The 16,463-nt window shown below is 36.3% G+C and overlaps 1 protein-coding gene across 4 annotated transcripts in view; it reads left to right on the forward strand.

Moving 5' to 3' along the window:
* Positions 1–16,463, forward strand: part of LOC123534208 (adipocyte plasma membrane-associated protein-like) — a 77,677-nt gene that overhangs the window by 361 nt on the left and 60,853 nt on the right. Inside the window, exons 2-10 of one of the 4 annotated variants that reach the window (XR_008372302.1) lie at positions 478–577; positions 1,288–1,386; positions 3,531–3,646; positions 5,004–5,096; positions 6,587–6,703; positions 7,303–7,474; positions 11,003–11,137; positions 11,502–11,691; positions 12,399–12,809. Coding sequence is in view for 3 of the 4 variants with exons in the window: in XM_045316344.2 (XP_045172279.2) it covers positions 486–577; positions 1,288–1,386; positions 3,531–3,646; positions 5,004–5,096; positions 6,587–6,703; positions 7,303–7,474; positions 11,003–11,137; positions 11,502–11,691; positions 12,399–12,620 (1,236 nt within the window). In the remaining variant the exon portion in view is untranslated. Of the gene's footprint in view, positions 1–477; positions 578–1,287; positions 1,387–3,530; positions 3,684–5,003; positions 5,097–6,586; positions 6,704–7,302; positions 7,475–11,002; positions 11,138–11,501; positions 11,692–12,398; positions 16,018–16,463 lie in introns of those variants that run through there. The other 3 variants (XM_045316344.2, XM_045316353.2, XM_045316361.2) reach the window with 3 other exon arrangements.

The raw sequence follows: 16,463 nt of genomic DNA on the forward strand, positions 1-16,463 counted from the left end.
AGTGGGCTGAAAGAATTTTGTTGGAGGAGACGGGGTTTGAACATACACCCCCTGGTTTTATAGTTCAGCATCTTTCCACCAGACCAATTGATCCACCTGGATCGTATGATATAGAAAGTAGAGCTGTCTTTATTTACTACTAAGTGTTGCCTTAATTTGTACTAGTTGAGTTAGTGAGTACCAGTTTAACATAATTATTATAGAACTAGTCGAACTAATCCGACGCATACAGATTATTTGATATTGCGGTGGCTGCAAATGTCAGAAATTGAAAAGCAGCCACTTAGCGACAGGAAGCTTGTCTACATACAGAACCAGCTGTAAGTTAGGCTTAGCGATCACCTGTGTTGAGCAGCCACATGGTATTCAACTGTCCTGCTGCAGCCAGATTGCATTCTTTTCCTGGCTGGCTGCCTCATACATGTTTGACTGTTGTTAATTAATGTGTAGTGCATTGAATTAATTTATTCGAGATAGTTTAAACCATGGAAGGGGAGGGTGTAAGGAGAAGGGGTAAGCAGCCTAAAGTGGAGGAAAAAGAAGTGGTAGAAACAAAGAAAGTGCACCGATCTGTAGGGTATGTCATTTGATACGTTTTCTGATTTATAACTTTTATGATACATGAGGGACTTTTAAGTAAACTTTTTGTTGGTTCAGTGTGAAAATATGAAAATGCATATTTACTAATACAAGTATGGCTAAAAACGAAATAGAAACATGTGCAGTAAAAATTTAAAGGAAAAAAAATATTGGCAGATCTAGGTAAAAACTGTCATAGATCTCTCTGTTGATTGAGCAGACTAAGATGGATGAAATGTTCAACGATAGATAAAATTGTATTTAAAATATGCATTTCTGAGAAAAATTATTTCTTAAAAAGTTCACTGCATTGAAAAGTACTCAATCCATAGCATTAAATGTGTGTGTATTGTTATAATTTGCAAAACACTTTCAATACTTATTAATGTCTTGATTATATCTTTTTCTGTGCAAATCTTCATTAACCTTTAGCCTGCTGGTTGCAAATGATTCTGCCTTTGCGACCAGTGCAGATCAAGATCAGTCTGCACATCCATGCAGTCTGATCATGGTCTGCACTGTTCGCTGTTCAGTCGTTAAATTTTCAGTGAACACCCCTTCATATAATAAATGGTACTTCCCAGATTGAATGACGGACCAATCTATTTTAGAAATTTAGCGGGCTAAAGGTTAAGCAGACCAATTATACCTGGCAAGTCTATTTCTTATTGTGTTGTTTTTTCAAATCAAGCTGTTTCTATATTTTAGGTGGTTAAAGGCAGCTCTAACCAGCACATTTCTGACTTTCTGTGCAATACCACTGATCTTGATGCTTATACCTACACCAATAAAGCCAGAATACATCAGGTAGATACTCATAATACACATCCACCCATAGTCAGGCCTGAAAAGTTCAGGTCAAAATATATGTCATGTAGCAATAGTGCTTTTACAAGATTTAACCTTAGACTAGACAGTTACAGTGGCCCAACTTTATTGTCCAGCTAACAGCCCTCTAGTTTGAAAGTCGATATTCAAGGTAAATCCAGCTAGTAGTCGGAAGACAGGTCAGTCCAAAGGTCTGCTTGACTGAGAGCCAAAATTTATAGCAGATGAAATGTGCGGTCATAGGGTTTCGTTCTACAGCTTTCAATTTTCTGTAGGGTAGGCAATCAAACTGGTGGGCTTCAGACTACTGGTTATGAACCCCGATTGCTTGGGACTACCAAATTAAGTTTTGGTAAGCACTTTTAGATTTTGTTAGCCCGGTGGGACAAGCCAGAACTCTATGTAAACAAGAAATATCTTTAAAAATGATGATCGGCGAATTGTAATAAGGAAAGAAGTTTATGAATTTTTCATCTAACATTCATCTTTCATCTAACATTTTTCAAACTGCAAAACTAAACACCGCACTTTAACAATTTAAATGGTTCTCTTTTAATTTTTCGCAGAGGTTTCGTAGGGTTGCAATTTTGTTTCGTTTATCCTTAGACGAATAATTACAGCAGTAGTTTGATGAAGATTCATGAAGCGAGGTCATTAAACGTGTTTATATTTTTAGCTAAATTGGTCCCTATCCCCATTTGTAACAAAATAGCAGGATACCTTACGATATTGTTACACATCGAGTTTGATAAAAATCCATTACATTTTAGTGGTTAATGCGAAGAAAGGCATATCTACTTTTAGCTATAGTGGTCCCTAATAGGGCCCAAGTTCCTATATAAATAAATTTGGAAGAGGACCTTATAATGATGCTCCAGACCAAGTATGACCAAGATCCACCAAGCTGTTCATGAGACGCTGTATAAAGGCATTTCTAGTTTTAGCTCTAGCAGCCCCTAAAAGGGGTCAAATGTCCCAGCTGAACAAAGTTGGCTGCGGGCTAATAAAGATGCTACAAATCAAGTTTGATTAGAATACATGAGAAAAAAATAAATTAAAGGATTTTTTTATTTATTATTTTTATTTATTTCTAAAATAGGCCAACTGATCCCGCTTTAACAAATGCATATTCGCTATTCATGAATCTTTGGACAATGACGTCACACCTATAAAAAGTGAAGGTCAAGCAAAACATACAATTGTAATTATTTCAATATTTTTGTTTCATAAGGAAAGTTTGATCGTAGTCATATCACATAGATAAACTGTATGCAGCGTACCTTCATTTCAGTGTAATGAGATTCAGTCATTATATAGCATATATATAATAAAACAGATTTCACCTGAGTTCAATATTTGCATACCATACTAAAGAAAAATATTCATATATAATAAATCAGTTAAATAATTTATAACAAATATACAAAGCAAACAAGTACTCATTTTAATATGCAATCTGAATAAGTCACAAAAGCAAGAAACCTTTTCATATACAGACGACAATTGTAACAAGGAAAATCTTTTAAAAAGCACTTCTCTACATAAAAGACTCTTATCACACCCTTATTATGTGATACACAGACCGTATTCAGCTCTTTCTTTAATTTGACATATGTTGGTATTTGAACAGGTTTTTATCATATTTATTAAACTTACTTATCATTTTGAGATATATCAATATTCTTGCTAAATATACTGAGCCAAAGTTAGCTTTAAAACTGTGAACAGTGTCGTTTATGATAAACGCTTTGTCTACATTTCACTCAGCGTAGCACAGTCAACAGAGTGAAAGAAATTGACACTCTCGTCCAATCAGGCAGAGTGTTACATAAATTTTCCATTTTGATAAATTATCTATAATGCGTTATCAAGTAGTTTGATTTGCAAACTGAAGTCACGTGGCATAGGAAACGAAAACGAATTTAGACGGCGTTCGCCGAAAAAATTTGTGGCCTGTACCTTGAAACAATGCAAGGATGGATACCATGGGTGTTTCTCCACTATAAGAGGCTAGTACATCACTATTTGGCCTACATTGTGTAGATATAATGACTTAAAACTCAACAAAACAAACATAAAATGAGCTTTTTGCTGTTTTCAATTTTTTTATCCTTTTTTTTCAGATTACCACAAAGGCCTGAATGGACTGATACATTAAGACCCAATAAACATTTACAGAAAGCGAAGAAGTTGTTTTATGACAAGATCCAGGGTCCAGAATCATTGGTTGTTGATGGTGGTAATACCTTTTGTGCTGAAGTTTAAAGGATTAAAAGGTTTTTTTAAATGCGCCTCTGGCTGAATGGTTAAGTTTGCTAATTTTAACTTTGAATGACTTGCCGCTCAATGCAGTTGGTAAGAGTCTGTAGGGTGTACCATAGACTGCAGAATACCTTTATGTGCATAGGGTTCTGAGGTACCTGCCAGTGGCTGTCAAACAAATGATACAAAATGCAACTAAAATCTGTTATGTTTGGTTTTGTAATTAAATCAGTGGTAGGTTTTATATTCAAACTGGATTCACTAATTTTATGGATCACATGGCTGGGATAGCTTTGTGTATATTGAAAATGGTAAATCGGCATATGCTGTCAACCCGATCTATTGATCACCTTCAAAAGGGAAGATCATTAAAATTTGCCATTGCCCGTCCATCGGGACTGATGCACAGACCTCCATCCAACCCAAGTGAGTCCAGTCGAGTCCAGTCCCATCTTGTCCATAGAAGATACGTTGAATACAGCTAAACTGGTACAGACTTTCACATATGAATACATGATCTGTAGATATAGGTGAAGAAAGGAATTTATGAAGGGGCTATGATAAGCCAATGTATACGTAGTCCTTTGTTAATTTTCAGAAAAAAAATAAATATAGTATACATGCCCTGGTTTAAGGAGGCACCCTTGTCTAGTGGAAACGTTTCTGGTGTTTTTCATATGTTACAGATTTTTGTATACTGGAAGGGGTGTTGCATACATTACAGATCACTTGTATACTCTTAAAGCTGTTTATACCTTACAGATTGCATAAATAATGACACTGCTGTTTCTTACTTTACAAATTATGGGAATACTAAGTACTGGTTCTGCTGTTTCGCACTTTTTGTTCCCTACAGATTACTTGTACACTGATACCACTGTTTCTTCCTACACAGATTACTTTTACACTGATACAGTAACTGCTGTTTTGTCCTTCACAGAATACTTTTTATACTGATAATGCTCTTTCATACTTTACAGATTACTTAACACTGGTACCATTTTCATACTTTGCAGCTTACTTTTGTACTGGAACTACTTTTTCATACTTTACAGATTACTTTTGCACTGCTACCAGTTTCATACTTTGCAGATTACGGTACTTTTGTACTGGAATGGCTTTCTCATACTTTACAGATTACTTTTGTACTGGTACTGTTCTTTCATACTTCACAGATTATGTGTATACTGGTTACAGCATTTCCATACTTTACAGATTATGTATATACTGGTTACAGCTGTTCTATACCTTACAGATTACTTGTATACTGGTACCATTCTTTCTTATTTCACAGATTATGTATATACTGGTTTCATCTGTTCTATACTTTACAGATTACTTGTATACTGGTACTGCTGATGGAAAGATTATGGAGATATATAAAGGTGAACTTCGAGTTCTGACACGGCTAGGGCAAGAACCTTGTGGTAAATTTATACACCTGATAATATTATGTTCAAACCAATATTCCCTATATTCTTGTATTAATTGTTGTACCTCCCACAAGATTCTAGCATTGTCATTAGTTAAAAGGTGGTCATGTGTTGCCCCCCCCCCCCCTTGTATTTCTGTGGAGGATCAGTAGATTATCATGTCATTCTAGGCTAAAATTAGTGGCCAGTAAAACAAATCAGTTATAGGGTGTGTTAGTGACCTTCCATGGAAATATGTGGGATCAGTATGATAAATATTGGGACTCGTACACCTTGCACCCCATTTATCATACTGACATCACATACTTCTGTGTAAGGTCACCTATAAACCCAATAATTAATATTAGCACACCAATATAGTAATGATAATTGTTTGAGATGTTTGCCTGTCTTTTTATGTTAGACTGATTTTTTTACGTAACAAGGATGAACAAAAAGTAATAAAATATTTCAGCCTCTTCCTGGGATTAACATCACAAATCAAAGGTATGCTAATCTGTGCACATTACAGCTATTCTTAAAGGTTGCATAAGTCATGCTTGTATATTAACCCCACTGTACATTGCAATTTTTGCAAATACCGATATGTATATATATTACTTCTAGGAGACTTTCTTATAAAGCTACTTCATTGCACAAATATAGCTACGTTAATAAATTTCATTAATAGAAGGCAAGTATTGCACAAGCATCAACACAATGAGTTCATGTAGCAGTAGCAAATATGATTGCTCCAGGATATATGATATTGAATTTATATGGAGTAAATTTTGTGTAAGCATTCAAGACTGTTGAAAGGTGTACATTTCTGTACTCCACTCCTCCTCTGTAGCCTAGTGGTAGAGTGCAGGAGACTTTGTGTTTACTCCTTGGCTGTGTCGAAACCAAAGATGTGGAAAATGGCACTTAGTAGCTTCCTCACTTGGCACTCGGCATTAAGAGGATAGTACTTTGACTGGACAGGCTGGTGCCAGTATAGTGCGACTGGGTGGGGTATTATATCCATGGTGTGATATTCCAGTGAGGCAGCACTATAAAGTTGGGTACTGTGCTCACTGCTACAAGTAAACACTGTTGTTTATATAACTGAAAAACTGTTGAAAAAATGCTGAATGCGAACATTCACACACCTGCAGTTTCCATCCAGTTCAAATTAGACTTGGTAACAGTCATCAACATCAAGGAGACAGGAGTCACTCCGAGTGCAATGTCAGTGACCGTTTTTAGTTATGACCCATTTTTAGATATTGGCCTGTGACAGTCAAGCATTTCTGGAGATACATGTCATACAATGTTGGCAACACTTGTGAAAAATAGGAATTGTATTTGTAACCTCAAAATCTACAAAAGTTGTGCCCTTTAAATATTTATGGTTTCACTGGAAGTTAGAAAAAGTGACAATGAACAAATATGATAATTATTTTGAATGCTATTAGACAGAATTGAAAATAAATCGGTTTTAATGTTTAGTTTGAATTTGTCAGGTAGATTTGAGGATGAACCTACCTGTGGTCGTCCACTGGGTATGAGGATGGACAAAGATGGTTACCTTATTGTTGCAGATGCCTATCTTGGACTCTTCAAAGTTAATGTTGCTACAGGTATGGTTTCCAGTAAGGTTATACCTAAATATGTAATTTGAGCTGTTGCAGCTGCATGCCGATTTGATTGGTCTTCCAGTCCAAAGGTCCTGTGTTTGTACACAGCTACAGGTAACACAAATGGTTTCATATGACTATTTGATAAAGACTGCATCTAAGTTTGTCTGTCTTCCATCTGAGATTCATATTTGAAAAGTTATGAAAAACAAGCTGTTATAATATTTTTAAATGCTTGAACTCTGGATGGTTAGAAGGTCAATGAAAATATTATCAGTTCCATAAAATATCCAAATTTGACTAGGGTACATGTCACCAGTTCAGACAAAGTCATCCTGTATCTATGCCTTTGTGGTTTAACCGATAAGGTCACTGACTTCAGAACCCTTCATTTTTGTGGATTTGAGACATGCTTGGTTTTTAATTCTTTCATGTGAGGAAGTCTTAAAGCTGGTATGTGGTTCTACCCAGCAGCCTGCCTGTACCTTAAGCAGTGTTAATATGGACACCTAGATCTTCCTCAAGGCTATTGGTAAAAGCTATACATTTTCTGTGCAGTAAAAACAAACTTTCAAACTTACTATATATTATGAATGTTTCAGGTGACAAGACAGTGTTATGGCCATCTTCTGAACCAATCAATGGCCGGCGGCCAAATTTTATGAATGACCTTGATATTGGTCCGGATGGAACTATTTATGTCTCAGACTCCAGTACTAAATGGGATAGGCGACACAATCGTTACTGCTTTTTTGAAGGAGAATCCTCGGGCAGGTTCTGATTTATATATACAGTCGAATACCGTTACCTCGATATTCAAGGGACTGTAAAAATTGCATCGACGTATCCGAAGTTCGACGTAACGATATCGACTATCTGGGACTACTTTGTACTTGTGTCGGACGTCTATTTTGTCATTATATCCAATGCATTTTTAAAATAATATAAAACGTAAATACGATTTTAATTTTATTTACAAATAAAACATCTTTATTAAATACATATATACAACGTTTTTATTTTTTCAAATTAAATATACATTTAAACATTAGCAATTTTATTCCTTCCCTTAACAAGCCTGAATGCAGCGGTAATGTTCCTAGTTGAGTAATCATTTTGACTGTGCTTCGATAGCGAAAATTTGCCAGTTAAATACGCATATTGTTACTCAATCCTAAATGGCAGATTTTTACTCCGTCAAACAGAAAATATGTCATCCAAATTATGTTACATCGGAAAACAGCTTTCCTGCTTGCACGGTGTTTTATAAGAGTAATTATTGGGAATTAGATGCAAACTGTCTGACATTTAAATTGGATTAAAGATTAAATAACATACAAAACAAACACAAACTATCTTGAATATGATTAATACATCGCCGGACGACAATAGGTTGATTTTCACATCTTACAAATAATATGGATATTTTTGACAAGCTGTGATATCGACGAAACCAGGTGTAAAACAATACAGGTAAGTTGACGGGACTGAAAAATCTCATCGAGCTAAACAAAATATCGAGCTAAGCATATCGAGGTAATGATAAATAATTACATTAAGATAAATAGGGAAAAATCGGGACCGACTCAAACACATCGTGCTAACCGGAGTATCGAGCTAACCGATATCGAGGTAACGATATTCAACTGTATAGAGAAAGATTATACCATTTAACAATATATCTTATTAGTGGAGTGGTAGGTTCTGTTGCATCCTTTTGAATGAAACTTTTATTTGCATCAACACAAAAAATAGATTACTTTCTCACTAGATTGTGTATCTGGAACTTGCAAAAAAAATAGAAAAAATACTGTTAAAACATAATATCAGACCTTAGTTTGTAAAACTCCTGTATGATACTGAGTTAAGATTATGGTCCCATTATTTTTGTTTTTAGTTGTTCAGTGGATTTAATTCAAATGCCTGTTAATTCAAACTTTATGAAAAGGTTCAGCAGACATTATGAATCAAAGTTTGAAAATATTTTTGTAATTATATAGTTTTATCGAAAAAGTATAGTTATTTAAATATGCTGTATGCTATACTGTATAGGTCTTCGAAAAAAAGCCAGTTCTTACCTCTTTTTATGCCCCTGAAGGTGTGCATATTAAAATTGCACTGTCCATCCGTGTTAATTCTTGTCTGGGCTGTAAACTCTGCTATCCATTTAGGGATTTTGAAATAACTTGGCATAAATGTTTACCATAATGAGACACCGTGTCATGCGCAAGACCCAGACCCTTAGCTCCAAGGTCAAGGTCACACTTAGAAGTCAAAGGTTAACAGGTGTCCGGTTCATATCTCTGCCATTCATCGAGGAATTTCGAAATTACTTGACATAAATGTTCCCCATAATGAGACACCGTGTCATGCGCAAGATCCAGACCCCAAGCTCTAAGGTCAAGGTCACACTTAGAGGTTAAAGTTTAACATGGTCAGTTTCTTGTCCGGTCCATAACTCTGCCATCCATCAAGGCATTTTAAAATTACTTGGCATAAAAGTTCCCTATAATGAGATAACATGTCTTGTGAAAGACCCAGGCACATAGCTCCAAGGTCAAGGTCACACGTAGAAGTCAAAGGTTAACATGGTCAGTTTCTTGTCCGGTCCATAACTCTGCCATCTATCAAGGCATTTTAAAATTACTTGGCATAAAAGTTCCCTATAATGAGATAACATGTCCTGTGAAAGACCCAGACCCCTAGCTCCAAGGTCAAGGTCACACTTAGAAGTCAAAGGTTAACATGGTCTTTTTCTCCATAATGAGACACCGTGTCATGCGCAAGATCCAGACCCCAAGCTCTAAGGTCAAGGTCACACTTAGAGGTTAAAGTTTAACATGGTCAGTTTCTTGTCCGGTCCATAACTCTGCCATCCATCAAGGCATTTTAAAATTACTTGGCATAAAAGTTCTCTATAATGAGATAACATGTCCTGTGAAAGACCCAGCCTCATAGCTCCAAGGTCAAGGTCACACTTAGAAGTCAAAGGTTAACATGGTCAGTTTCTTGTCCGGTCCATAACTCTGCCATCTATCAAGGCATTTTAAAATTACTTGGCATAAAAGTTCCGTATAATGAGATAACATGTCCTGTGAAAGACCCAGACCCCTAGCTCCAAGGTCAAGGTCACTCTTAGAAGTCAAAGGTTAACATGGTCTTTTTCTTGTCTGGTCCATAACTCTGCCATTTATCAAGGGATTTAGAAATAATTTGACACAAATTTTAACCATATTGAGAAGGTGTGTCCCGGGTCTCTCAAGTCAAGGTCAAAGTCACAAAATGATTCATAAACTATTCTGGCATATTTTGCGCAGACAACTGTAGCATTCTTTGGCACGCTTCGGGGGCATTTGTCACTCATAGTGACAGCTCTTGTTTTTATGCCCCCAGCATCTACTGATGCGGGAGGCATATATTATAGCAATTGTCCTGTCCGTCCGTACGAGGTTAACCAAATTGAACCGTTTCGTCTAGCATCAATACCCCTTACTAGAATGACTTGATACTAATGCAGATGTAACCTGTGACCATTTCTCATCTTCAGACATCACCTGACCTCAGTTTGACCTTGACCTTGACCTCATTTTGGACTTAGGCTGCTTTATATGGGCCATCTCTTGGTTAACCAAATGGGACCGTTTTGTCTAGCATCAATACCCCTTACAAGAATGAATTGATACAGTCATACTAATACAGATGTAAACTGTGACCATTCCTCATCTTCAAACATCACCTGACTTCAGTTTGACCTTGAACTTGACCTCGTTTTGGACTTAGGTGCAAAATATATCGACAAGGATGCCACTGGGGGCATCAAGTGTTTATTGAATGCAGCTCCTTGTTTGAGACTTTTTTCAAAATGGGCTGGTTCATGGTTGATCAAATTTGTGCTCTTAAGACTGAAAACCATTTCAGCTCAGGAACTACAGAATGCTTCGGACTACAAATTGACAAACTTTCATTTGGTCAGTTGATGACCCATATTGTTTTCAGGTTCAGCAGATCAAAGAGTCACAATGACCTTGAAACTGAAAATGATTTCCTTTCCTATTGTTTAAAAGGGTCACACTGACTTTAAGACTTTAAAACAGTTTTTGCTAAATAATTAGAGAACGCTTTGGTTATAAATCTTCATTGGATGGTTGCCTATACATGTAGTCAGTAGGTGATCCCTGTTGTTTTTTCGAGGTCATTTGGTCAAAGATCAAGGTCACTGCTTTCAAAAATTACACTTCCACTTTCCTCTGAGAGAGATCATCATGTTGGGCATATGTGTTTTACAAACAACTCTTGTTTCAGATTGTTCTCTTACAACCCTACAACGAACACAACAAAGGAACTGGTCACTGGTATACCATTTGCCAATGGTGTCACACTGACGAGGGATAAATCAGCAATCCTGCTCACCTCCACAACAAAAGCTGCTGTTTACAGGTAAAACTGAAAATATTTTTATGTTTTTATTTAATTCTAAGAGATTTGGGTAAAAGAAATGATTGGAGCTGATTACTAATGCTATCTTATTAAAGTTGTTGTGGTTTGAAATGTTTTGTGCATTGTGTCAGATCATTTTGCATTGTTAGATTTTTCTGAGATACCAGTAGTTTTATTGAAGTATATAGTCTTGTGAACAATGGCACTGATTCTGAATCATTAATCCTTTAAACTGTGGGATCAGATCCTATATTGGACGTAGACTTATTTCATGTGAGGAAGCTATCCTGCTAGCTTGGGAATATAGATGGATCTCCTCAGCTGCTTGAAAATATTTATATGACTTCCAGTTTCTTCTTTTTAGATACAATTTAGATGGACCTAATAAGGGTAAATTAGAAGATTTCAACAATAACCTACCTGGTATACCAGATAACATAAGAAGAAGTGCCAAAGGTGGTTATTGGGTCGGGCTAGCTGGAGTACGGAAACCAGAATTCTCCCTGATAGACCTTAGTGCTGCAAATCCGTGGATCAGGGGAATCGTAACAAAGGTATATTGTTTTAGAAATGAAATTAGTGGATGATTTAGCTACAGCTTCTTGCTGAGTGATAAAAATGACCATGATGTTTATAGATTTATTTGCTGGTTTTAATGCTCTTTTTCAATTTTTTTTTAGTGACATGCATTTGTAGGCTACTAATGATCTAGCAAGTGCTAAGGGGAGCAGAGGTCTAGTGATCAAGGTGGCAGCCACTCAGTCGGGAGGTCGTGACCAAATTTAGTTCATACTTACACTCAACATTCCTTATGGCAAGACCTACAAACTGATCTATATGTAGATGACTTTGACCCTCATGACCTTTACCTTCAAACTTAAAATCTTAATAAACATTTTTCATCTTACAGCCCACATAAATGACCAAATTTACTTCATACTTGCACTCAACAAACCTTGAGGCAAGATCTACAACTATATATTATAGATGACTAGGCATTCATTCGTCGGTATAAACCAGATTGCCTGCAGCCCACATTAATGACCCAATTTAGTTCATACTCACACGCAACATTCCTTGTGGCAAGACCTACAAACTGACCTATATATAGATGACCTTGACCGTCATATGATCTTCACCTTTAAAACCTAAAAAAACAACATCATTCTTTAGTCATACACCCAGAGGTATGATTTTGCATTTTGAAAACACAACTCGTTGTTGTTGTTGTTTTAATCAGTAATATGTGTTCTGCTTTCAGATATTTTCACAAGAGATGATTATGAAGATGGTTCCTAGTTATGGACTTGTTGTTGAATTGAACGAATATGGACACATTGTTCGTACACTCCATGATCCATCCGGGAAAGTTATACCGTCTGTCAGTGAGGTTGAGGACACAGGGACTGTCCTGTACCTGGGATCCTATAATCTACCATTCCTCAGTAAACTTTATGCAGTTGATATCTTAGATGTTGCATAGCGATATGAGGGATATTCCATTGTGATGCAGAATATCCAGTGATGCTATAATTGATGCTATAAGTGTACATTAACCCTTATCATGCAGGATTGATTCTGCCTTTGTGGCCAGTGTAGATCTTGCTCAGCCTGCACATCTGTGCAGTCTGGTCATGATCTGCACTGTTAGCCATTCAGCCAGTATTTTTTGGTAAGCACCCCTTTTAACAGTCAATGTTACTGTACACATTAAAAGATTGACAAGTTCATTATAGAAGTTTAGCAGGGTAAGGGTTAAAACCTAAAGAACGGGAATTCAAAACACCTGTGAATATTACGAAGCATAATCTTCCAGCAGTATAACAGCTTTGAAATATGAATTCTTAGTTACCCAAATGAAACCTCTGTGGCAAGTGGTGAAGGTTACTGACTTTGAATCACTTGTCCCTTACTGATGTGGGTTTGAAACCCCACGTGGGGTGTAGAATTTTTCATGTGAAAAAGCCGTCCAGCTGGCTTACGGAATATTGGTGGTTCTACCCAGGTGCCCTTGCTTGATGAAGTAATGCCCGGAGGAACACCAGGGTTCAAAAGCTGGAAAAGTCCCCATATGACCTAAACTGCGTCTGTGTGACTCTAAACCCAACAAAAAACTGAAAAACACAAATATGTCTGTTGTTTATTAAGTGCGTATGTGCCAACTGACTGCCGTATAAATATGAACGTTCTCCTGACTTGAGGTAGAAGAAATATTTCAAAGAATTGTTGTGTAGTTCTGTACTCTGTCTTGTATTAAGTGATATGAAGTTTTATTTACTCTTAATAAGTCCTTAGTGAGTCCTGTCTATGATTTATGTTATGAGTTATGAATTTACAATGTAATTGACTCATCCCATATGTTCAGCTTTAAATGCTATGTGTTCCGAGCCACTAAATTAGTATACATTGACAGTATTAAAAATAAGAATATCTGGTTTTTCTTTTATTGTTCTTTACTTGATGTGTTAGATGGTATTTTCTACATATTTGTATCTGTATTACCAGTGATTGTTAGAAAGGTTACACTGCAGCTTTTATTGGCCCTTGTTAACATTTTTAAGTGTAAAAGATTAAATATTCTCAAAATTTGTTAAAAACTTTGCTTTGTAAATATGGCCATTTGTATAAAACTTGCTGCTTATGAAATTTTACAAGGTATTTCTTTAAAGTACAAAAATAATGGTTATAAGGAGGAAATCATCTGAGACACTTGAAATTGATGGACAAATTCAGCATTATAATACATGTTTTCAAAAATACTACAACAGTTATTGTTCCGCATGTTATTTCTGTAGCTCAGGAGTACTTTATTTTTAGCTCACCTGTCACATAGTGACAAGGTGAGCTTTTGTGATCACCCTTCGTCAGTCGTCAGTCCGTCCGTCCGTGCATCCGTCAACAACTTCTTGTCTGCACGATAGTGGTTTCATTTGTAATTCTGTTTTAACCAAACTTGCACACAACTTGTATCACCATAAGATCTCGGTTCCTTTCTTGAACTGGCCAGATCCCATTATGGGTTCCAGAATTAGCCAAAATTAGCTATTTTGACCTTGTCTGCACAATACAAGCTTTATTTATGATTTGATTTTTACCAAACTTGCACAAAACTTGTATCACCATAAGGTCTTGATTTCTTTCTTGAACTGGCCAGATCCCATTATGGGTTCCAGAGTTATGGCCCCTAAAAGGCTCAAAATTAGCTATTTTGACCTTGTCTGCACAATAGCAGCTTTATTTATGATTTGATTTTTACCAAACTTGCACATAACTTGTATCACCATAAGATCTTGGTTCTTTTCTTGAACTGGCCAGATTCCATTATTGGTTCCAGAGTTATGGCCCCTGAAAGGGCCAAAATTAGCTATTTTGACCTTGTCTGCACAATAGCAGCTTCATTTATGATTTGAATTTTATCAAACCTGCACAAAACCTGTGTCACCATAAGATCTTGGAACCTTTCTTGAACTGGCCAGATCCTGTAATGGGTTCCAGAGTTATGACCCCTGAAAGGGCTAAAATTAGCTATTTTGACCTTGTCTGCACAATAGCAGCTTCATTTATGATTTGATTTTAACCAGACTTGCACACAACTTGTATCACCACAAGATCTCGATGCCTTTCTTGAACTGGCCAGATTCCTTTATGAGTTCCAGAGTTATGGCCCCTGAAAGGGTCAAAAGTAGCTAATTTGACCTTGTCTTCACAATAGCAGCTTCATTTATAATTTGAATTTAATCAGACTTGCACAAAACTTGTGTCACCATAAGATCTTGGTTCCTTTCATGAACCGGCTAGAATCCTTAATGAGTTCCAGAGTTATGGCCCCTGAAAGGGCCAAAATTAGCTATTTTGACCTTGTCTGCACAATAGCAGCTTCATTTATGATTTGATTTTAACCAGACTTGCACACAACTTGTATCACCATAAGATCTCTATTCCTTTTTAAACACCCGAAGGGACTTATTAAGTTATCTCCTCAGTGTCTGTCTGTTGGTTAGCAATTTCTCTTCCTCTCTGTAACTCTTGAACCCCTTGAAGGATTTCAAAGAAACCTGACAGGGATGTTCACCTCATCGCAAACAACATGCAGAGCGCATGTTTCAGATGGCCCACTTCAAGGTCAAGGTCACACTTAGGGATCAAAGGTCATATGACTTTGTTTTGTGTGTATATTGCTCTGCATTTGCGTTGCATTGCAGTGCTCTTGTTTTTATTTGGCAGATCCTTCTTTTGTTCGCGAACTTCCATTTTATGTTACTATAAATAGCTTATTTAGTAACATTTTTATTATTGGCCGTAGGGAAACCGAGACCACTTTTCTGTGGTACAACATGGATGGTACCTCCAATTTTTAGGTGTATTTTGACATATCTGTACTTTGTAAGAATTTTTTGTTTTTGGATAAAGTTAAAGTTTTTGGTACTCAGGTGAGCGATATAGGGCCATCATGGCCCTCTTGTTACTGAATTAAAATTGAAGATAATGTGGCTTTAAATTACAGTCAGACCTGTATAGTAAGCAGCCAGCCAAGTGATTCATTCCAGCTTCTTAAGGCAGCCACATAGGAAGTCCTCTGTCTGCTTAAGACAAGTGGCTGTTTAATACAGGTGCAAGCTGTGACAGGTTCAACTATTTTATGTTTGTTTCAAAAAAAAATCTTTGTTACTGTATGTAAAGAAACAGATACCATATTTTCATGCCTAGGCAACAGATTAATGTTATATTTTATATATTACGTATGATGTGCTTAAAAATAGCAATACCTTTGAATGTGTATATATTGATTTGAATATTGAATGTCAAATATTTTGTTTTCTAGAATTATTCCTGTAATTTCATATTTATCCCAAAATAAAAATAAAATATTGAGAAATATACTCTGTTTTGCTTCAGTTTTTACATTTAATTTTTATAGAACTATACCATGCCTAGCAGTGCACCAGTAATTCTAGGTTTATCTATGGGGCAACTTGATGTTAACATCATAATATACATCCAAAAAACAACTTTTCATGAAAGCTAGCTGTGATACAGTATATCTTATATTTCATGCTTACTGTTTGTAAATCTTGTAGCTAACAAGAGGTATTTCCAACTCAACACAATCTTATACACTTATTGAATGGCAATAACTGTCTGATGTGGCTATAGGCTTGACTAAACCTATACTGGCACAAGGACATAGCTTTAATGAAGGTTTAGGAGAGCCACCTGTCAATGCCATTTAATGAGTTGTTCATTTTATACCTAAACATATCTTATGGTTATTCGAATGTTGTGCCAGTAGCCGGTTATTGTGGAATGCTTCTGGTTTTTGGCATGG

The sequence above is a fragment of the Mercenaria mercenaria genome, chromosome 1 (genome assembly GCF_021730395.1).
Source record: "Mercenaria mercenaria strain notata chromosome 1, MADL_Memer_1, whole genome shotgun sequence".
NCBI classification, from domain to species: Eukaryota; Metazoa; Mollusca; class Bivalvia; order Venerida; family Veneridae; genus Mercenaria; species Mercenaria mercenaria.